Raw genomic sequence first — 23,499 nt, forward strand, 5'->3', positions numbered from 1 at the left:
TGCTGCTTATTAGGTGCACTGCAACATGCAGACAGACTATGGCTGAGAAAAGCTGGGTTAGAATACATTATTGTGTGAATGTGTGTGTGAATGGGTGGATGACTGAATGTAGTGTAAAGCACTTTGGGGTCCTTAGGGACTAAGTAACGTGCTATACAAATACAGGCCATTTACAGGCCATTATTAATTTGCTAAATGTTAGATGATGTATCCAATAAATACACTGTATGTTTTTGTTGTAAATCAAACATAGCTGTGTAGCCACATAAGGCTGAATAACTACTGGGGATTTAAATTTACAAACAGTGTGAATGGGTTTAAATGAAAATTTTATTTAGATGATTGATCACAATAATCTCCTCTTCTGCTTAACTCCAGATCCTGATGGGTCCGTCCGTGTCTCTGGGGCTGTTTATTGTGATTCAGTCACAGGCCTCATAAGGCCAAATGCTCACAGCCATGTGCTGCTGAGCAGCGGCCACACGATGGCAGTGCCGCCTAATTTCTTTGTTCATCCACACACCGGTAGAGTTCTGCCCATTGCTGGAAACGTGGCCTATGATCCTGCCAGCTCTACATTAGTTTGCACAGCTGACCATTGTACAGGTATGAATTGTCTGTGGGTTACTGAGGAGGGCAATGCTAAATAAAACAGTCAAAGAAAAAAGATTTCATGTGAACTTAGTTCAGACTTTTTTAAAAAAAAAATAAAGAGCCCAATCAATCAATCTTGTGTGTATGCTCAGAAAACACAAAACACCAATGGCAATCTTTTGTATTTTAGAGATGAATAAATCTAAACTCACCAAGAGTCATTTTTAAAACTGTGCTATTAGAATACAATTACTAAAGAAGAACAGATCATTTGTGTTAAACATGTTACAACCTGACCAAAACATGCTGTTTCTACAAATAGAAAGCCTAATACACTGGGATCCTGGTCATTTCAAGCAGCAATGAACTGAATCAAAATGAATATAACCATTTTATGCTAAAATAGCTCATGGAAAATAACTTATGACACGCATTAAAGATTACTGAAGAAGGGCTCATATGGTTCATGAAACATGTCTGAGACCTCTGCATTAAAAAGCAATTATGTGCTGTTTTTAAATGATTCCAGATGATAACAGGAAGTGGGATAGTCCTCTCCTTCCTTTCATTCCTTACCCGACCTCCTGCCACTCAGACCAGCCTCTCCCCAGCACTCACCTCAGAGGCCTCCGACCAGGCCAGAGACTGCAGCTGGGGATTCCCATGGCAGACCCTGACAAAGGGGTCCCAGTACCTATTCTGGCAGTAACCATTCACCCCCAAACTGGGTTAGTCTACACTCTGGGAAGAATCCATGTCTGCCCTCTCACCCGCTTACCACAGCCTATACAGATTGGTTATCCTATGCTGGACTCCAGGACAGGGAACATTGTGCTCACCGTCGGGGTGAGCTTGGATCCAATCACAGGTTAGAGCTGCTGGAGTTCCCGTTACACTCTAGAGTACATAACTTCAGTCAGACAAACTTGTTCTGTGTGCCTCTGTAGGAGATGTGCTGCCAGTAGGTGGAGTCCTGCTGGGTGAGCCCTTTGTTGAACCACTGAGTGGGCAGATGGTGAGAGTTGGAGGGGCAACCATACGGGCTGGACAACTAGTGCCCCATGCAGGAGGATATCAAACTTTATTAGAAAGCAAGGTGCTTAATTAGACTGATTGCTTTTGGTTGCATTTACATAATAAGTATCGATATGATAAAATGTAACTGTTTCTATGTAACAAAACAAATGAAACAGATAATAGCAAATGTTTGATTCAAAAATAAAAACATTTTTGGAGTCAGAGTAAGATTTGTGTCTCACAGGTTCTGGCAGCAATGTTCAAAGTACTGAATGTGCTGAAGCCACTAACTGAAGAGTGGGGTTCAGATCAAAGTTTGCAACATGTGCAGTCCCAACCTGGCAGTGACAGAGGGAGTTGTCAACAAGATCATCTTCTCACTGCAGCCAAAGAGCTCCAGCAGGCCTGGGGGAGGAGTTTGCACTGTCAACTACAGCTGCAGACCAGGTTGGAGATCCTGCAGGAGTGGACCATGGGTCTGCAGCAGGATGGAGGGACTCTGGGTGAGGAAATGCTTGAATAGTTTGTTTTGGGCAGTACAAAACAGTTTTGTAAAAAAACATTTTTTCTTCTCTCCTTTTTTTGTTGTTGCTTCTTTCTCTCTTGAGAAGCTCTTATCTTTCACCTTTAGGTGCTCTCTAAACGTTTGGCTTCATGGAAAAAAAAGTTAGCATTTCAATCTCCTTTTAGCTTTTCATCTTAATCTTTGCTCACCATCTACCACAAACAGTCTGGTTGCTGAAAGGAAAAATTACGAGGTGTTGGTCTCGTACTCAGCATATTGAAATGCACTTATTACTAACTTCAGAAAGTTTAATGAAGTCATTTCTCAGAGAAGCGAGATTCAGACTTGATACTGGAGCAAATATAAATGGTAAGAACGCTGAAATACACACTTCTGTGCAGAGGCCAAGAACAACCGAAGGTTGCATAAGCATACAGTTTTACTTTTATTTCTACAACCTACACAAGAATGCAAGTAGTAATAGTTACTAATTACTGATTACTTCTCCAAGAAAGTAATCCTGTTACTTTACTGATTACTTATTTTCAAAAGTAATTAATTACTTATTACTTAGTTACTTAGTTTTAATTTTTAACTTTATGCACACTGCATCAAGCAAAAATTAAATTATACGCAACAGTCTTTCACCTGAAGAAATTTGTTTAACATTTAAACCTATTTTCTGCATATTCGAGCATATAAATAATGTTTTGTGTTTATACTCACTCTTTCAAATAGATGCAAGTAAAATACAGCAAAAAATAAATAAAACCAAAGATTCCACAGCACAAAATCCTGTCACTCTTACATCTAGTTTCACCTGTTTAGCAGGAGTGTGGTCTGGTGCTGCAGCGGTCATGTCAGTGGGGGGATCTGGGGGTTTCTCTGTGAATTTCACATTCCCGTTACAGCGTGCTCGGTGCTTGCTCAGATTTGAAGTTTCCATTTTTTGCTGTAGAAAGAAGTTTTATTCCCACGCAGAGTGTACATCAGACACTAATGTTTGTGTCACTTTTTACGGAGTCAAACTCAAAGTAATGTCAGTACTTCCAAGCTTTAAGCGCTGCACGGTCGTACCCTCTCCCGTGCTCCATATTATCCATTGGTGATCTACACACGTCTGTTGTTGCCATGGACGTTGCACGCTCGTACGTCATTGTCATGAGACACTCTCACAAACAATCATGGTTTAGTAACGCAGTTACGCAGCCTGTTTATGAGAAAGTAACAGTAATCTAATTACTTTTTTGTAATAGTAATCTCTTACTTTACTCGTTACTTGAAAAAGTAATCGGATTACAGAAACATGTTATTGCCCATCTCTGATCACAAGATATTGAAAACATAAAATGATCAAAATGCTCGTAATTGATGAACATGGTTAAAAAAAATCACCCAAAGTGTAAGTACTGATAAAATGTTGTCATAGCTTTTGGTTTTTGTTCAGTAGTCATGGCAACCAAGTTCTGTACATTCAGGAGGCAATTAATGAGTTTTTAATTGAGGCAGGGGAAGAGGCTGTTGAAATATTTGAGGGATGAGGAGACAAAGACGTGAAAAGGCCTTTATATCTTGTAAATTTAGATTTATTTCTATTTTGTATTTACTTTTGAAAATTGATGTAAATAGCTTAAGTTACAATCAAAGCAATACCTATGATTGTTTGTAGGGGGCTTAATGTGATCCATCAGAGAGTCAGCAAAACACAGGATTCTGTTTTTGATATAATCTTGTGAGTCATTTAGTGATCTCAGCATGCTAAGGTCACAGGCTTTAATATCCAGCTGCACCAGAGTATAGTCAGCGTAGCAGTGAAGAGAAATATCTCATAATTGCATGTCAGGGAGGTATTTACAAAGAAAATGAAACTGAGAGATAAAGTGGGAGCAAATACAAAGAAGCAGGTGCTGACCCATAAACGCTGGGACCATAAACTGTAAATGTGAAAACAAGTCAAAGGATATTTAGGCTCCACAGCTTGGATTTCCCCAAGTGTGCAAAATGAAACTCATGAGCTAACCTACTTTTAAGACTGAGGTCAAAATCACCAAAGCAGAAAAGTATTGCACATTAGTAGAAGTAGAACACAGAGACATGCAAAGCCTAATGTATTTACTGCAAAAATCAATGGTGTGGATATTAATTGGCACCATTAACAGGGAACTGTTGATTTTAAAGGTATCATCATAATACTGTATTCATACTTAAAATACATGAGAGTATAGTTCGGAACTTTGATAATCATAGAAGTAAAAGTGTTCAAAAAAATAATACAACAAATAACATAGTAGTTTGTTTTTTTTCAATTTGTTACCAGTAATTTGTAATGGAGTAGAATTGAATCTTGACAAAACAACAATAAGCAAGAAGGTTTCTTTGATTTATTAATTAGGAAAAACTTGAATTCTGATAACCCTTTGTCCCACCAGGGGTTAATGTCACACAGACAATACAATTCACATTGTCACACCTTTTCTTCTGTGAGAAATGACTTCATATAACTGTGAACTGTTGTTAGTGGTGTGAATCATCCCTACCATCTTGTCACAAATATGATATAATTGTGGTGGTGTGAATCATAGGTTTGCAAGGTGTGGGGTGCCTGAGTCACACTCAATTCAAAATTATAGATGCATAAAATGAATCTTGTTCAACCCATGTTTATTTTTGCACAGCCCATTGTGATACACACCCCTCAAAGTCCATGCTTTTGAAAACAGGAAGATGTAGCCATTTTATTTATCGTATTACACATGGGAATATACACACCATTTGATTTGCTTTTTGGGTGTTTCTATAAAAAGTGAGTAAATATCTACTGCTGCTGAAAACAAAGGAAAAACATTTCATGGGTAATTTGTCTGTCCATGTCTGTTTTCAAAGTTTAAATTAGGTTTTGGAAGTGAAGAAGAGCTCCAGGACAATAACATTTACTAAGTTAAAGGTTTTTTTTTTTTTTACATGACCTTTATATATCACAAGGAGCCTGTCTCAAAAAAACAAACAAATAAATAAATAAATAATTAAATAAAACAAAGCAGATATTGTACATATATATATATATATATATATATATATATATATATATATATATATATATATATATATATATATATATATACATATATATATATAATACAGTGAGACTGAGTACGTCTTTCAGTTGTTGGCTCCTCCTTAGTGGAACAATGTTAATAACCCATAAAATTTGAAGCGTAATATGGCTTTTGGAAATGAGTCATTAGTCCAAGGAGAATGACTCATGCCTCACTTTTTTCATATGACCTTTTTCCGACACAGAAAACAACCTGAATTAAAAAACCTTGACCTAAAAAACCTTATGAAAAAGTGTTTTGGTGATATCGTTCATGTGTTGATTATTAGAGAACGGTTAGAATCAAACATAACAGATTTTTCACAATTTGAGAAATCAAAGTGACTGTTAGTTTAATGGCCAGTGTCTGTTTTTTTTTTTTTTTTTAACTGGAAATTAAGAGACATTTAACTTTTTACAGCAGACAGGCCAGCCTCTAGTTAACCTAAGTAATGTTAAACCTCTAAGCTAAATTTGGCTACTGCGCCGAGAAGTATGCTTGACCTTTTGTTGCTATTGGTTATGTAAAAGAAACATATTACCTTAGCTGCAGATAAAACATATTTATAATTCAGTATGCACAAGAGCCAGAAATAATCCAGTTTTGATTTACATAGTTTGCATTGCAGTCTCCTGCAGGCATGGAAACGTGTTTCTCCAGTAGTACAAAAGCCTGAATTCAAGTAATTAGAAATAGCTGATTGGTAACCAGAGAGAGTGTTAGGCCAAAAACCAAAAGACAGCCTTTGTGAGGGAGTTAAACAGTTTCCTGCACAATAGGAAACTACACGTATTAAGAAATTCCAGAAAGGCTTTGCATAGAGTTTTGACCTTTACATGTTAATCTTTGAATTCAGATGTTTTTCAGTCCCACACTCACAGCTCCATAAATGAAGCACCTACAAAAATGCTAATAAAGGAATGGGATTTTATAAAGAGTTCACTGAATTTGAGTAGTTTACATTAACGGGATGTGATGGATGCAACAAGAAATTTCTTCCCCCCTAGATATGACAAACTGTAAGTGGCATTAGTGTACCACAACCACAACAACACAGTCATGAAGTGTCAGACCTTGTCAACTTACAGAACGAGGTCTTTAAGTGGTGAGCTACTTACTGCTCGCTCAATAACTGCACAGCTCCAAACCTTCTCAAACATTAACATCAGCACAGAAACTGTGCACTGGGAACTTTATGGCATGGATTTCAATATCTGTGCAACTGCCCATAAACAGTTGTGGTCAGAAGTTTATATACACTTTCGAATAACATGGTACTTTGGCATTTTTAATTATTTTTTTCAATTTTTCCTTTTCCCCAGTGGAACTATTATACAGCATACATTTTTAATAACTTTAAAAAACAATAATTGGCCTTTGACATCCACACATTGTCAAAAATATATTCAGGCTCAAATATATACATATTCCCTCGTGTTTCAACCACCTAGCTGTTGATTTAAGGTGAAGTTAAAGAATTTGAAGTAACCATCCTTCAATATTTCATCCACTTTGCGCAATGTACCAGTACCACTGGCAGCAAAACAACCCCACAGCATGATGCTACCACCACTGTGATTGACTGGAAACAGTTATGCTGGTGTTCCAGAAGTTTCCAGTTCATGGCTGAGTTTGGTTGAGCCTTTGTGGTTCCTGAACAAACCAATTTCCTCTGGGTGGAGCTGTTTTATTTCCTCTTATATACAATTGTTTGTGTCTACAGTTATTGAAGTCTTGGAGTCTACAGCTGCTTGAAAAGGGTCCAAGAGAGCTTCCCAACTTATATAAATCTACAGTTTTTTGTAGATCTTCAGTGAGTTTCTTTGACTTTCCCATTGTAGTTGCCACAACTGCAGTGTTTGACCTTTTTTCCTTGATAATCATTAAGGTGATTAGGTTCACTTCTCATGATGTTTAACATGTTTTGTAAGATGTTTCGAGAAATCATGATCATGTTTCATTTAAAAAAGGTTTTGTCTGCATTTATGTGTAATGAATGTAAAAATTCATTCTTTTTAACACTGGTTAAAAAGCCTTGATAGAAATATGTCAGTTGACAGAACTTGAATGATTGCATTTGTTTCTTCTTCTATAACACGCTGCTGTTTTGTTCATACCAGGAGAGATGCCTCTGCCAGGTTCAGATATATGTGTACCGGCTTTGCTAGGGGTGGAGTATCCTGATCCTTTAGGATCTGGCCTTAGTGTACCGATCCTGGGATTTCAGACTGATCTTGTTTCTGGGAAAACAATACCACTGGCAGGGACCATGGAGGACCCAAATGGAAAAGGTATTGTGAAAACATGCTTTTGATATATAGTATGAAACCTAATCTTGTCTAATTGGCTTTTCACTAGCTAGGACTGCATCCTCATTTAGGTTTGATAGCATGTCTAGGAGATAACGACAGGTGGCGTGAGTATAAACTGAGGCTGCAGTTTGGGGAAGGCTTCAGAGGAGACTGGCAGCAGCTCCTGGGCCTGGCGGATCCCCATGTACTAATGACAGAGGAATTAATTGAAAAAAGAAGGGTGAGAATGAGAACTAACAGCTTGTAGTGCAGGTGAATCGTGTCTAAACCAAGAACCGGCACAGGAGCGTTTGAAGTTTAGTCCTACTCAGGAAATTTCAGATAAATGATCTCCAATTAAATTCTGTTAAACATTACAGAATTGTGGAAGTTCTGCTTACTGATGCTGTTATACTTCACAGGACTGGTGGCGATCCGTTATGGATCTCAGACCGTTGACCCAGTGACAGGGCTGTTGGCCCCAGTCGTCGGGGCAAGGCTGGATGCATCTAGAAAAAATGTTGTGCCAGTTACGTCTTCCTACTGGTTAATGATTAGAGATCAAACTGACAGTGTGCAGGTAACAGATAGATGTTTTCACAAATGCCCCCCTCTTCTGGGTGATATATATATTTTTGTTTCTTCCTGCCAGGTGGAGGCACTTCAAAGAGAGGTGTGTGTGCGAAACGGTTACTGGCAGCAGCAGAGGCAGCGGGAGGAAGATATTCTAACTGATCTGGACTCGACTCTGTCCCAGTGTTTCTTTAGAGTCACAGACGTAAACTCTTATCAGGTCAGCAGGAGCGGTTTCCTTTCTGGTTCTAAATATCTTATAGAGCCTTAACTCGAAGTATAAAGCAAGAAATTCAAAGGGGTTGAGCTGTTTTAACATTTACAAATAATGCAAATGAATCGGGAGCAAACACTGGAAAATAAAGTTTTCAATTTCTTTCCCTGCACTGCAAGTGAAAATGTTGTTCCTCCTCAATGTTCCTCTACATGAAGATATGAAAGTGTGTGTCTGTTCTCTGCACCTTAGAATGGGGATATGTGCATGCATTTGGCTTTTTAGTGTCATTGTGCAAATATGTGCATCTTTTTCTCATTCACAGTGTCTGTACTCTGTTTCAGGCCCAGTGGTCTGGGAAGCAGCTGAGGGAAGCAGCCATGGAGCTGCAGGATTCAGCACAGACAGAGGCCCAGAGGAGAGCAGCTCAGCACTCCCGCTTGGCTCTGATCCTGCCTCCACTTGTTCTGCACATCCTCACGTTAGGTAAATTATTTGGCAAGCTGATAGGAGTGAATGAAAGCACGAAGGAAATTATAGTCATGACCTGCAGTGCACTTATATTCATAGCTTTCCAAAGGAGAGTGGTTTCGTGCCAGTGTCTCACAGCACACTAATTAATTAAAATATTATTTTTCTTTTTATTTGGTTTGGCAGGCATTTAAGCTTATGTTTCTCCATCTGTGGGAACAGGTGATGAGGAGGAATGGGATCAGCAGTGTGTTTGGCATTCAGAGCTCCTCTCTGGCCTTGATAAATTGGACATGTATATGGATCAGCTGCAGGAGGAACAGGAAAAATGGATGGCACAGGCAGGAGATTGGTCTACAAACATTCATGCTACAGTAAGAACAGTTGCTTTATGGTTTATTGCTATCACTTCAGCTGTGTAAATGAGTGACACCGTTAGGCCACTTCCTCTTTTATGCCAGCAGTAAAAAATGTATGCTATAGAGAGGTTTGGAACGTCTTGTAGTTAAACTTTAACGCCAGCTCTTTGCTGTGAAAAGCACTCTCTAACACTGTAAATAACAAGGCTGTCATTATTTTTCCTGCAGGACAGAGAACTGAGACAGAGAGAGCTGGTGGAGCAGTGTTGTTCCAGACAGACTGAGTTGGAGGCCGCTCTTAATCCACTTCACTTTGTCAGACACCTTTCGCTGCTCCGTGCAGACACTGCTCAGGTGAATAAAGAACACTGAATATAAATAAACCCCTTAAAAGAAATAAAAATAGCAGAAAACAGAACAGATATTTTTATCTTTTATTTTGCTCTCAGTTTTGTTTGAACCTTTAGTAAACAGCCGAAGTGAGGTGAAAGCAAGCTTAATCCCTTCACCATCAAAGTTATGGCTTTGCTGGTAGAGTTTGCATGGTAACTCATAAACTTTTAAATAAATTTTGATAAATCTTTGATAAAACTTTGTAGGAGTGTACAGTGGGGTCATTTTAACAATCCATTAAAATCCTTCTAGGTCTTCAAGGTAAACTAGAAGGTAAAAGTAAGACAGTGAGGTGCCTTGGTTTAAGATTGCACTCTTGTTGTATAAATGCATAGATTGTGTAACAGTTATCTTTTTCTGCTCGACTGTCTAGGCTGTACTGTGTGGGAAGTTTTGGTTCAAGGAATATGGCCTGGTGCAGTACAGTGGATACAAACCGAATGTGAAGATCGTGGGTTTGCTTCAGCAGAAGGCTTTGCCTCTGCTCGAGAGACTGAACCAGCTCCTTGAAGAAAAACAGCCAAGTGGATTCTCCTCCAACACATGCAATCAGCACATCTCTGGTACATAGTATATACTACAGATTGCCCTGAAGAAAGCACAGTTTCCAGTTAAATAAAGGCAATTTTCGGCTTTTCCCCATGCCATTGGATGTGCCAGTTTAAGATGTTTGTATATAAAGTCTTTGCATAAAACAGAAAAACCATCCATGCACTCACAAATATATGAGTTAAGTACTGGGCCCCAAAAAAATATAAGGACACAAAAAAGCATACTGCAGAACTCAACTTATCAACTTATTTCCTGTATCTTGGCAGTGCGTGACATTTTGAGCACACCTGCTTTTCATCATCTTAAATCAGGTATCTTAAATCACCTGTGACTGGTCACATGACCACAACCCAAGACAATCAATCATGACAATCTCCAGAGCTCATGTTTATTTTAACTCCCACATTTTAAAAATGTTCTACAAAACCACAGAGGCCTTTGAGACAGCCTTATTTCTCTGTAGTACGTTGAACTTAACAAGCAATGAAATCAACATTTTATGTTAATAACAATAATAACAAATAATATTTCTGCATTTCAAACACTTAAGGATATTTCCAAGACATAAAAATTGACACCTTTAATAATAACACAGCAAAAGTTAAAAATAAAACAATCGTACCGTGGGACTAGACCAAACTAGATGATATAAAGTACAGTTAGGCCGATGGGGTTCTTTTTTGGACAGTTTCATAGTTTTTGTAATTTTGCCTTGCCAATTTTGAATTGGATTCACTGTTTGAAAATTATTTTATTACTTTATTATTACTTTTCCCAAAAGTAATTGGAAAACTAAATATTAAATATATTTATATTAAAGTTTTAAATATCAGTTTTTAATACTTGAATACTTGATGAAAGTCTTCTGCTCTGTATTTGCATCTCTTAACGGTAGAATTTGATACTGATACATCTACCTCCTGCTACATATCTCACTGTATGACCTGTTTTTTTTAATAACCATGGAAATAATTCTGTCATCATTCACTTTAGTTGTCTTTTGTTGGGGTTCTGGCCTTTTGGTGTTGCTGAGCTGACCAGTGTGTTCTTTTTTTCTAAATAATGTACCAGATTATTGATTTGGGCACTCTTAAAGTTTTTACTGCCTCTGTGAGAATTTCTTTTGTTCTTTTAATTTCTTCTCTAATGCTGGTCTATTCCCTTGCATCATCTGTTTGGAACCGAGAGTTAGGGAATAGCAGGCCTCACATGACCTGGAGTGGGGTGGGGGCAAGCCATGTACAAAAATTGCTTTAATTCTTAAATCACTAAAACTATACTTTTGTTAATCCTGATTCTTTAGTTTAAAAATCCTCTGTGATGGCGTACAGTGGGAAAATTATGAAAACTGTGTCATAATTCAAAAATGTACAGACTTCTAAAGTTGGATTTTTAATGTTTTAGGTTTGTCAACAAAGCAGGCATATGGTTTGGAGAGTGCATCTAGAGTCTGGACAGCCTCCGTGCCTGTCGTGAAAGGTATATGCCATACGAGTGTATATGTAGAAATAATGCATATAAGCATACAAATATGTTCAATATGCCAAAAAGCACATTAAAGCATTTAAAACAGTGAAACAAATGTACCTGCTGGCTAAGTTTTGGAGTAATCTTTGCCCCAAAAGAGAAAACACTAAGATAATAAAATGTTTATTGAGCAAACAACATATTGTGTAGGTCACTTGTCATGGTTTCCCCTTCGATTTTGTATTTATTTTATTTAATATTTTATTTTAAGCCTATGTATATAGTATGGATGTCATGAGATGCTGTGCAGCAGGTAGGAGTTGGACCAAAACACAAGACTCGAAACAAATCACTCTAAATACATGAAAACAAAACCTAAAATTGGAAATGAGAACAAGGAACTAGGAACAAAAACAAGAACCAGGACAAGGAGCTAGGGAGAAAGCTTGAAAACACAAGGAACAATGGAGAACACACAGCAATGTGGGAGGGTGTGACAACAGAGAAAGACAAAAGACTGAGGCTAACAAGGGAATGAGAAACAGCTGGATCAGACCTAACGTAATGAGACAGGGAGGAAGCAAAACTGAATACAATGAAAACTGTCAAAACAAAACAGGAAACATGAGACACACACACTAAGACACAGAACAGAACAGAGGGAGCGAGAGACAAACATGGGAGCCAGGATGTAACATACGATACATAACGATTAAACTAAGATGAACATGGAAACACAGAAACACTGGGTATAGACCATGGAGTTTTCTTTTAAAGGGAACTTAATTCCTAGGTCATTCTATTTAAACATATTATGTCCAGGGTTAGGAACGATACACAACCGCCCGATGCTTTCATAGCAATACCATAAAATGCACGAGGAAAAAACAACTAATTAAAACCTAAGGAGTTTTAAAGAAGAGAACAAATAGTCTTAATTCCTGTGACTGTATTTGATTGCTGTGTCCAAATATTAACTTGGGGTATTTCTATGAAGCAAGTTTAGTTTACCAGTTCCTTATCAGGCGTCCCTTACCCGAACATCAGCAACGTGTTCACACAAAGGTGAAGTCAACTGAGGGTTTATCAGTAATTTTTGTGGCCTTTTCATCTTCGCTAATAATATTCTTGCTTTTTTGGTCAGGATTTCATTTTTGCTTTCTTTCACACCCTGAGATAATGTGCAAGCAACTTGCATATTAAACCTCTGCAGCTTAAATACATGGTTCGACACGTTTCTTTGTGCGTTCTCAAAGGAATCTCAACCCAGTCTTTCAGGGAGTCTGGGAACATTGCTCAATCTCAGGACACCGGGCTACAAGCCAGCTCAGCAGTGACACACAACTCGCAGAGACAAACTGGATCTTCTGGCATTCACTCCCAGGGTGAGACAGAGCACACATACTGACCTCATACTACACAGATCAGAGAATGCTAACATTTTAAAATTTTCAGTCAGAAGTTGAATTAAAAATAGTCACAAAATAATAACAATTATGTTTTAATTTACTCTTACAGAGAGCCAGCATCTGAAAGAATCCACTCAGTCGACACACATTGCTGTTCCCAAAGTTCCAGGTATTTATGATATGATGCCATAATAGGACAGTTTAAATGTTCAAGGGATAAGACATACCAACCGTCATCCATTCTTCTTTTGTTTCTTAGAGGAGGAGTGGACAAGGCTGCTGGAGCTCTCTCCTCTGTTCCAGCTGTTGAAGGGTGTGGAGCTGCAGCTAAAGGGTTGGGCCTCCAAGGCAGGGCTTCTTGCAGGAGAGCTAGCGAGTAAGTTGGAAAGATTTGAGTTTTTTGTTTCGATTACAGTCACCAACTGTATGCAGCAGCTCACATTAGGACACTTTTAGATAGCATAATCATTAACTGTAATTTATAGACATTCAAGCACTGAAGAGATGAAAGCTAATCTTTAACTGACCTGATTTTGATCAGAAAGGTAAACTCTATAAATGAAGTTTTTATGCATGTGTGCGTGGCTCAGGTGGTAGCTAGATATTTTTTAGATGAATCAACCATTATGTTTGAAGAATAAGATGTGCAGATCATTTGGATCATTGCTGTGCAGCTAGCTAGTGTGTCACATACTTTATCTAAAATGTTACAGATAATGTGACTCAGGTAGGTTGATATTAAACAGTTGATAGGATTTCATCAATGCCCACATGTGTTTTAGTTGCTGTTTAATGAAGCCCAGATGGGAGAGGTTTTCTCCATATGTTAGCGTGTTTGGCTTCTAGGACAACACCATTTAATTAAGAAACTCCCATCAGACCTCTTTTGCAGAAACATTGTGACATCAAAATTGATATTGTTATAACTATAAAGAAACTCTAAACAATTTTATTATTCTATAACCTTTTATTTAAGATCATAAAACAAAGCTTGTTGGATTTACATCAAGGTTAGCTAGCTGTTAGCTAACAACAGCTGTGTTTCTGTGGAAAAGCTTGGGTTGTTCTATCAAGTTGATAATCACCTTCATGTAGCTGACAGATAACAGAAGTATATCATGGATATCAAACTCGCTTCATAGTGCAGCGCCTAGCTGAGCTTCTTTACTATGGTGCCAGTCAACAGATGGCATTGCATGAGAACATCCTAAAGAGGATCTGAGACTTGGAGCTGCGAAGTACAGGAGTGCATTACAGGAGGACAGGCAAAGACAAAAGAAGATCACAGACTGTAGTACAACAAGTACATTTAGTGAATAATAACATACATTAGGTAAAATGGATCACATGACTATACTAGAAGAAGGAAGTGTATTTGCTAATACCAGAAGGGACATGCGCATGAGGGTGCTTGACACACACATACCTACATAAAGTCAAGTGCAACCCAAAGTAACCATTGAGGTACAAATGGAGGTTACCACATAAGCACAGCTATGTGCATTAGTACCAGCTTACAATACTTATTTCTGAAAAGGCAGTATCTCTATCCTAACCACTGTGACAAGCTGCTGATGTGTGTGTTATTGGTTAGGAGGAGGGGTGGTCGGTATGCGCATTTGTAAAAGACACTATAGTACTGAAAACAAATGATCATAAATGCTACTTCAAGATCTGTTTGTGTATGTGGGCTTGGAAGAAATATAGCGTGAGAAAAAGCAATGGGTGCAAACTCAAAGAGGCAGGTGTGAAAACATCTGCATACAAGAGGTAGCTGCAGCCCCGTCTGTACTGACAACAGGAAATGGCACTGCCACCAAGATCAGACAAGTGGATTTCTTGCTCTGTACAAAGAAAGGAGGACAGGAAATGCAAAAAGAGAGATGATGACGGCATGATTATGCATTATGTTATAATAAATATGTTTTTAAGTTTTTTTTAAGTTCATTACTTAAACAGTGTTTTGTGATTGATAATATTGTACTTTCTGCTCGCCTACATTTTTAAGTTTTTGTTAATTTAGATTATTAATTTTGAATATAAATCAGATAATAAGTCTGTTAGAATCCTCTGGATTAAAACATGCATTTGATTCTAATATAATATAATATAATATAATTGGAAATAGGTAGTTCTGCACAATGATCATTTTTATACTTGAGGTACTTTGTTTTGATGTTCGTTGTACATTCAAGGAATAAATAATATTTAAAAAAGTAATTAGTTATATCGGTGGACAGTTATATGAAAAAAGTAAAATTCATTCTTACACTCTATTTTTGCTGTCATGTGTTTAAAAACCAGCTGCCATGGTTTAGGTTTTAAATGTTGTATCTGAAGAAACCACAACGTTTCAGTAGAAATGTTTGGCTATAATGCACAGCACTATGTTTGATGAAAACCAAACACAGGTGGTGGGATTCGTGCTCATATTGTGCTCAGAAGACTTGGGTTTCTTGCAGTCGCTAAGTCGACCATGAACTCTGTATACTGTGTACTGTTGTTTTCGTTACTCATAAAGGATAAAGTATTACACATGAGCATTGCCAGACCCTACAATGTGAACTTCTGCAGGCCACGAATGAATTTCTCTGACCAAATGATTAGAAACAGACTTCATGAAGGTGCCCTGAGGGTCCTGTTGTCCCAGTGTTCACAGTGACTGGCATTTGCAATACAATAGCTGAATTGGCAGGGCACCAAGAAAGACCCAGAGCATGAAGACAGACATGAGTGGGTCTGGAGAAGCCGTGGAGAACGTTATGCTGCTTGTACCCCCACTTGCACCCTAATCTAAATCCAATACAACACCTCTGGGAGATTATGTTCGTGTTCGTGTGATGCTATCATGTTGCACCTGACTGTCCAGGTTATTTCCTACCAGATCTGGTAGGAAATAACCCAGGACACCTTATAAGGAGCATGCCCTCATGTTGTCAGCCATGCATACAAACACATGGGGGCCATCCAAACTTATGAGTAGCTTCAATGAAATTTCGGCAAAATGGACTCACTTACTGCATCATTTTTCACTCTGACTTTTGTTGTATCAGAATCAGAATTTTTAGTGTTGTTATATCAAGGAAACACGGAACCATGAAACTGAGGTGCAATTCTCTCTTTGAGAAAAAAGAATAAAATTATTGACACTTTCGTCTTTCACAAAAACTGATTTTTCCATTCTGGAGCAAATTCAAGAGAGAAGGGCTGCAATTCTTATGCTGCATTGAGCTGCTACACTTCTACCCACACAATGGCAGCAGACAGCACATAACCACAGCAAGTGGAAGGGTGTCATAAGGAAGACACAGAGGACTGGAAGAGTGGGCTTTGACTGTAAGGCATATCCTTCTCCATGACCTGATGTTTGTGTTTAGAGAGAGTAGCGTGGGGGGCAGAGTAGGCTCCTCATGTAGAGAGAATTACCTGCCTGCCACCTGTGCGTCCCCACTTTAAAGAAAAATGTAAAATCTTTCACAATTCAAACTTTGACTCTGTTGACATCTGTCAGCATCAATCAGGACCAGCAAGCACCATCATGCTCCGAGGAAGGCAATCTCTTTCATTAAGGCTGGAGAGAAACCCCAGGTGCACCTACATTTAACAACCGGCCTCCTCAACACCGTCTCTGATTTGCAGCTTCAGGCTGACCAGGGTAAACAGCTGAAGTTCCCACAGCACATTGAAAAAATATCCCTCCGACCAGACATGATCATTATTTCTGAGGCCTCAAAACATCTGATCATGCTGGAACTGGGAAGAGGGGATCGAGGAGGCCAACGAGAGGAAACACGCAAAATACCAGGAACTAGTGTAGGAGTGCAGGGGAAGGAGCTGGAAGACTTTCTGTGAGCCCATAGAAGTGGGTTGTAGGGGTTTTGCAGGGCGATCACTCTGCAAAGTCCTGTGCTTGCTGGATGTGGCTGGGGCAGCCAAGAAGAGGGCCATCCAGGCTGTGAGCAAAGCAGCAGAGAAAGCCACACGGTGGCTGTGGTTTCAGAGGGCTGATCTGTGGGTAGCTAATGGTGCAAGTCGGGGCCTGATCACCGCCGACCTGGTCGCCTGGGCGAGGGTGTATCATGTTGCGAGACCCGAAACACCTGATGACCCCAGGATACATGAGTGAAAATGCGTGACAGTGCATCCAGGAGATGTTTCTTGCATAGTGACTGTGTTGATATCTGTCAACTTTAATTCTCTTGATAAATATAAATAGGTGTTTACTGCTGTGAGCTGGTAAGCTTGTTAGAGTAGCCCAGAAATACGGCCAGTTTAACCGTTAAACTAACCGAGAGAATAAATTTGGACTGGGTATCATTACGATGTCACTGGGGAACAGATGGAGTGTTTTGCTCTGCTGGCACAGCATTTGGCCTCTTCTTCTGGCAGTAATAGTCCAAAGAAGACAGACCCCCACCCTACCCCACACCCCCCTACTCTTAGATGCAGTTATGTACCTTTATTTGATTGGCAGAAAGGGTAACAACACAGATAGGTTGAGTCAAGAGCACCTCAGACCATGTGCTCAGCTGTTGCACAATCACAGTTTCACAATTAAATCATGCGTCATCACAGATGGAAATGTTATTTTAAAACTCTTTTAAAATTCTATGCCTGGTTGGATCCCCTTTTGCTTCCATAATTCTTTATGAGATAGATTCAACAAGATGCTGGAAACATTTCTCAGAGATTTTAGTCCATTCATATTCACATGACAACAGCACATATTTGCTGCAGATGTTTGAGCATATCCTTAATATCCTTGCTGCATATCCTTAATCCAACCCAGTTCCAAAGAATTTGAATCCAAATGCAGATAAAAAACAGCCTTAATTGAACTCAAAAACATGCTTTTAATAATATGGTTGTAGAAAAGTCCATAAACAAAAGTGAAAGTAAATTGTAGGCACACGACACAAACGACTATCAACTACTTAAAATAGGAACCAACTAAACAGGAAAACACCTAATACAGAGACTTTACCAGAATATAAACTGAGGAACAGTAAGAAAGTAATGGAGCTCAGAGAGCAAAAAAATCATCAACCAACAAACAAAACTAGTAAACGAGTCCTTTTTTTCTTTATTTCTATACTTTTGTTTATTTATATTCTTTTGAAAAGCATCCTTCTTGAAAGGTGCTATACAAATGTAAGTTATTCTTATTCTTATTATCCATCCATTCATTCTCCTCCACTTATCCTTAATAGTGTCTTTGGAGTGCTGGAGCCTATCCCAACTACCATAGGGTTACAGGCAGGGTATCTGAACAGGTTGCCAGTCAACACAACGATGCAGACAGCCATTCACACTCACATTCACGCATATCACAATATCACAATTTAGATCCACCAATGCAATCCACCTAACTGGGGTTTAGCTGGAGTTTGCATGTTCTCCCCATGTGCATTCTCTCTGCGTACTCTGGCTTCCTCCCCAGCCCAAAGACATGCAGTTAGTGGGATTAGATACTATTATTATTGTTACAAAACTTAAAAAATAAAAATGACAGACAAACTGAAAACTCTTAATAGCAATCGTGAGAAAACTCGAAATGAGTCCACAAAACCACTGACCATTACACTCTAACCACAATACAGGAAGCTAGTTGAGAGCTCGCTTTTACGGTGGTACATTTTTCGGGCTGATAACTTATTAGAACAAATGCTAGTTATTTTATTTAAAAAAAAAAAATACAAAAGCCTAAGTGATGGATGTTCTTCCAACTGCCAAGTGTATTTTCATATCCTTCCTCACCCCCTTTTCATTAGCACTGCTACTGACCAACCTGAAGAATTCCAAGGAAAATGCTTTGGTTAATGATAGCTTCCCTTTAAGTCTTAATAGCTCTTAATTTCTGAGTACTTTTAAAGATAGAAGTATACCTTTTCTGCTAAGACAATGTTAATTTTAATAACTGTACACTGAGCAGGAAGAGCAATCATGCATCGGCCTCAACTACACACATGCAAACTGTATTTTGCATTGCTGTTGAGAAAATACGGATACGCTCCACACACCGTTAACTGAATACATCATAGCAATACTATAAGATAAGGAAGCATTTACTGATTTTTCAGTTTAGGAACTTCCCTTCCATCATTTCCTTTTTTTTTTTGCTTGCTTGGGACTTTCCACAACATTTTCCTGCATTTTCACACTTGTAACAGTAGCTGATAAAGTAATTCTTATGTTATTAGAATAGTAAAATCCATCTGTAAATCAAGCACGATTGTTTTGGTGTTGTTAGAATGTTTATTCATTGAACAAACACTGATGTCATATACATTCTGGTTGATTTTTTTTCCATTGCTGAAACAATACACATTTTCGCACGACACAAAATGATACACGAAACTGCAGATGTGGTTTTTGGGGTTTAGCAGAAGATTCCAATAACTGACAAGTAACACCTATTGATGTCTTGTGCTAAAAATACAGTCTGCAGCACAATGTTGAGCTTGAACCAAACCAAAAAAAGGCATTCTAAATGAGATAAGACAGTTTAAACACATTAAATAATGTTTTAGACAGCAGTTCAGTCTTTGGAAGAAAACGTTTATTTTCTCTCTCAGTCTTCTTGTCTTTTCCCTCCCGGTCTGGTTTCTTGCAGAATGAGTATAGGGAAAGTACCAGCTTGTTCCTTCTTGTCTTCAAACTATAGTTACTAAAATTCTTGTGTTGTATTCAAAGAGAGGGAAAAATTCCTATTGGACCTGTCAGTTCTGACGCCCACAGATTTTCAGGACTTCCAACATGGACTTTTACAAACATTACATAGACTAAACCTGGTTGCTGTCAAAGCTTCACTTATTATTTTTATACTACTAACAAAAAGACAAAACCATCACAGTCTACATTAAATTGTGGCGCGCCAAAGCTGTACCATCCATTGTCTGGCCAATGGGCTTTTCTTCCCCTCTTTGATTGCCTTGTGAGCATCATACATCTCAGAAGTCTCAACCTTGCTGTTACCTCCTCTTGTCCTGTGTTTCAGCAGAGGAAAAACAAAACAAAACAAACAAACAAAGTAAAAAACCTAGAATTGGGTTCACAAGTCTGAATTCATTTAGGATTTTCTCTAATCAAGAAAGTATGGATCAAGGTTCAAATATATAGATAAACTCACTTAAAACTTTTAATAAGTGATGCTGAAGATTCTACAGTGTGTTTAACTTACCATACATATTAAACTCATTTCAAAATTATTCTGTTTTCTATTCAAATATAATGTGATGACTTCAATAAATTAAAATTTGTTTGAATTAAAGTCTGATTGAAAGATCTCGATGGCTCAAAATTTCATTAGCATGTTTTACTGGCAAGTTGCATAAAATCCATGTACATCAGGGAAGATTATTTTGTTTTTGTGAGAATGTTCATTCAATGTAAAAAAAAATAAAATAAGATAAAAAAAAAAAACCCCAGAAGAAAGACCTCTGAATCAGAGTTACATTTGAACAGTTTGATTAAATTATCTTCACACATAAAGGTATTTGAGATGTGTTCTTTGATGTGCATGCAGTCTGCATTCACAATATGACTTATACGGGAAATTTTGCAGGTGTGGTTTTGTTGAGGTTAAGCGGAAGATTCCAAAACCTGACAAACAAACAAACATACAGATGATCTGCTAACCACTGAATGTGCTTATCGAAATTCACAGATAGAACTAAATTAAACCTAACCAGTAAAAAAAAAGTCTTCTAATTGACATCAAGAACTCACACATACAAAACAATATTTTGAGATAGCTTTCAATTTGGGGTTTGGGGTAATGAATTTCTTTTCCTTTCCCTTACCATGTGTCACTTGCAGAATGAATCTGGGGGGAAACACAACCTTGGTTGTTCTTGTTTTCTAACTATATCCACTAAAATGCAATGTACTGTTTTTTGTGTGGTGCCTAGACAGAGGCAAAGGTTTTGTCGATGTCCTCGATGCTCAGTGGCAATGTGAAGGTGAGCTGATTCCTTTGGAGCTGTCAGTCCTGAAGCCCAGAGAGTTTCTTGTCTATCAGCATGGACTGTTCCTGATGCACACTCTGCATAAGCTAAAACTGGTTAGTGTCAAAGCTTCACTCTCACTCTGTTGCGTACTGTGAAACAACTAAAAGCTGTAGTCTTTGGCCCTTTGTTATGTGAAATCATGTCTATACCATTTGATATGTCAGGAATATCACAACAGGATTTCCTTACAAATCGCACAAATGTTTTCTTGTGGATGAAAGGATTAAAAAAATATTGGTCTAAGGTCAGGGTCACTGGGACCTCATAAAATGTGTGTTTTTGAATATAACTCAACTCAATTCACCAACTGGGCATAAAAAGAGCATGGTTTCAAGGTGTGCTGGGAAAACGCACCATCTAATTTTTATCCTATTTATAATACAGGAGAAAAAGCTCAAGGCAGCAGACAGAAGCTGTATTCTACGTGGGCTAGACATTGTGATCTTCTTAATTAGTGACTGTTGTCCAGAAATCTCAACCTTGCTGTTTTGTTTTTTTCATATCTTTTCCTTTCGCCTAAACATAGCTATTTATCTATTACATGTTCAGTTATTAATTATATACTGGATATATTTGAATCCATGCGTACATTTGTCTGAATTTATTTTTTTAACATTAGCATGGCTTGAACTTAAGCTGGAATGTTATAGGAAAATAAAATTGTTCTTTTTTAACAGACTCCAGTCATTTCAATCGAGATAGCATCTAGTCTCCCAAACAACACCTATTTCAACAATGTCTTCAGAAATTCCTTCTTTTATCAGGTAAACTTAGAACTATATAACATATATGTATATACATATATATATACATATATATATATATATTCAATTTTCCAATTAAATCTAGTTTAGAGTGTAAATCTCTGATGTATGTTGACAGGAAGCCGCAGAAACTCTCTTTGTCCGTCGCCAGAGGTTGCTCTCAGTTGGAGGCTTCTCTCTCCTGCTACTCCATTGTCTGTCCCATATCAAAATTAACGACATGAGCTCTGACTCCAGTTCTGCCTTCCAGAGACTTTTTTTCAAGGTGCAAACACACTAAGTGTGCATGAATTAAATTGGTTTTTTTTCTTTTTGATATAAAAAAGGCCTTTAATGAGCTTTGATTTCGCTTTAAAGCCAAACTTTACATTTCAGGTTACCTATTGTTTGATTCTAGGTTGGATGACTTTTGCTCTATGACAGTGTTTGTTGCAATTAATTAAACTAATTGAATTTACTTCATGCCATGTCATAGGTACTCCAGGAATGTCTGGGTGAGCTCTTTCAGGCTAGACTGGGTGCCTCTTCATCTGAACAGGATGCCAGTTTGTGTGTTTGGTATCAGAACCAAGATGCTTCAACAAGGAACATGAATGAGACTTGGTGTGGTTCTCATGCTGCCTCACTGCTTCAGAGACTTCACAAACCAAGCAGAGGATTGCTCTCTGAAGATGTAAGTATATAATCTATCTGTCTGAGTGAGTGAATGAGTGAGTGAGTGAGGGACTTTGACTGTTTTTTTTGTGTCTGATTTGATTTATACAAACAGGAAATTGAGAAACTTCAGAGGAAGCACAGAGAAACATCTTTATTCTCTCATCTTGAAGAACTTCTGAGAGAGAAGAGTTCTGAAGCCACAGAAAAAGCTGAAGAATTATAAACGGTAAATGCAATGAGACCAACAATAACAGTATCAATAATACAACTTTAAAAAGTTCATATTGTGTTTTATGACGCCAAATTTCTCAGCTTTCTTTAAGAGATTACTTAAAAAAAAAAAACTAAGCAAATTAAGCAATAAATCCAAAAAATCAAGTTTATGCACATGAAAATCAAAACTTAATTGAGGCTTCTCATTTGACAACAACTTTTGGCTTGCACCATGAAAGCAAAGAATTGTTCTGCTTTTTACTGGTAACGTAAACGCCACACATAAAGACGTCAGTCCATATCTAGTGGTGAACGTTGAAGAGCGAAAGCAGAGGGCATAAAATGGCTGGGATTGCAGTGCGCCTTCTGGGAAATACCAGAAGCTTCACTTTTGTTCAGTAAATTTGATGGAGACATAAATGATGATAATAATTATTCCACAGATGAGTCCGGCGATGTTCAGCGTCTTGGCTGTTTGTGATGCATCTTGAGCTCTGTCAATGTCTCCGCGTCCATTTGCCGACTCTACCTTTGAAAGACAGCAATCAAAACGATTCAATTTAATTTCAGTTTTCTAGAAGAGAGTTCACTTGAAGTAAAAATATTAAAGTAAAATTTCTGCTGCTGAGCAATTCAGTTTTACTTTTGGGACACAACTAAAGTAACAGCTGTTTAATCCCAGCAAACCAGACTTTTTTTTTTAAAATCGATGCCCCAGTAATATTTTTTTAAAATAAAATTTAAATTATTTTTCCGTCCACTTTCAATATATCTTTATTAGAAAATATATTATGCTGCAGAATACTAAAAATTGGTTTGAATGTGTGCAGGAGTACATATAAAAAAAGTTTAGTGTTCAGTATATATTACCTACCTTGCTAGAATAGATAATAGCTGCAATCCCGAGAGGCAGACA

At 38.0% G+C, this 23,499-nt stretch overlaps 1 protein-coding gene across 1 annotated transcript in view; it reads left to right on the forward strand.

The window, feature by feature from the left end:
- Positions 1 to 22,659, forward strand: part of LOC146373788 (uncharacterized) — a 28,677-nt gene extending 6,018 nt beyond the window's left edge. Inside the window, exons 12-31 of the mRNA XM_084951276.1 lie at positions 379 to 606; positions 1,124 to 1,462; positions 1,542 to 1,690; positions 1,856 to 2,114; positions 7,332 to 7,502; positions 7,925 to 8,082; positions 8,155 to 8,295; positions 8,634 to 8,775; positions 8,983 to 9,134; positions 9,348 to 9,473; positions 9,886 to 10,075; positions 11,469 to 11,543; positions 12,788 to 12,916; positions 13,050 to 13,109; positions 13,200 to 13,316; positions 20,851 to 21,002; positions 21,627 to 21,713; positions 21,832 to 21,978; positions 22,189 to 22,386; positions 22,483 to 22,659. Coding sequence (XP_084807402.1) covers positions 379 to 606; positions 1,124 to 1,462; positions 1,542 to 1,690; positions 1,856 to 2,114; positions 7,332 to 7,502; positions 7,925 to 8,082; positions 8,155 to 8,295; positions 8,634 to 8,775; positions 8,983 to 9,134; positions 9,348 to 9,473; positions 9,886 to 10,075; positions 11,469 to 11,543; positions 12,788 to 12,916; positions 13,050 to 13,109; positions 13,200 to 13,316; positions 20,851 to 21,002; positions 21,627 to 21,713; positions 21,832 to 21,978; positions 22,189 to 22,386; positions 22,483 to 22,593 — 3,131 coding nt within the window. The 3' untranslated portion in view covers positions 22,594 to 22,659. The remainder of the gene's footprint in view (positions 1 to 378; positions 607 to 1,123; positions 1,463 to 1,541; positions 1,691 to 1,855; positions 2,115 to 7,331; positions 7,503 to 7,924; positions 8,083 to 8,154; positions 8,296 to 8,633; positions 8,776 to 8,982; positions 9,135 to 9,347; positions 9,474 to 9,885; positions 10,076 to 11,468; positions 11,544 to 12,787; positions 12,917 to 13,049; positions 13,110 to 13,199; positions 13,317 to 20,850; positions 21,003 to 21,626; positions 21,714 to 21,831; positions 21,979 to 22,188; positions 22,387 to 22,482) is intronic.
- Positions 22,660 to 23,499: the final 840 nt, after the last annotated feature.

Source organism: Perissodus microlepis, chromosome 14 (assembly GCF_051167445.1).
Source record: "Perissodus microlepis isolate ML-2025 ecotype Zambia chromosome 14, ASM5116744v1, whole genome shotgun sequence".
In the NCBI taxonomy this organism is placed as follows: Eukaryota; Metazoa; Chordata; class Actinopteri; order Cichliformes; family Cichlidae; genus Perissodus; species Perissodus microlepis.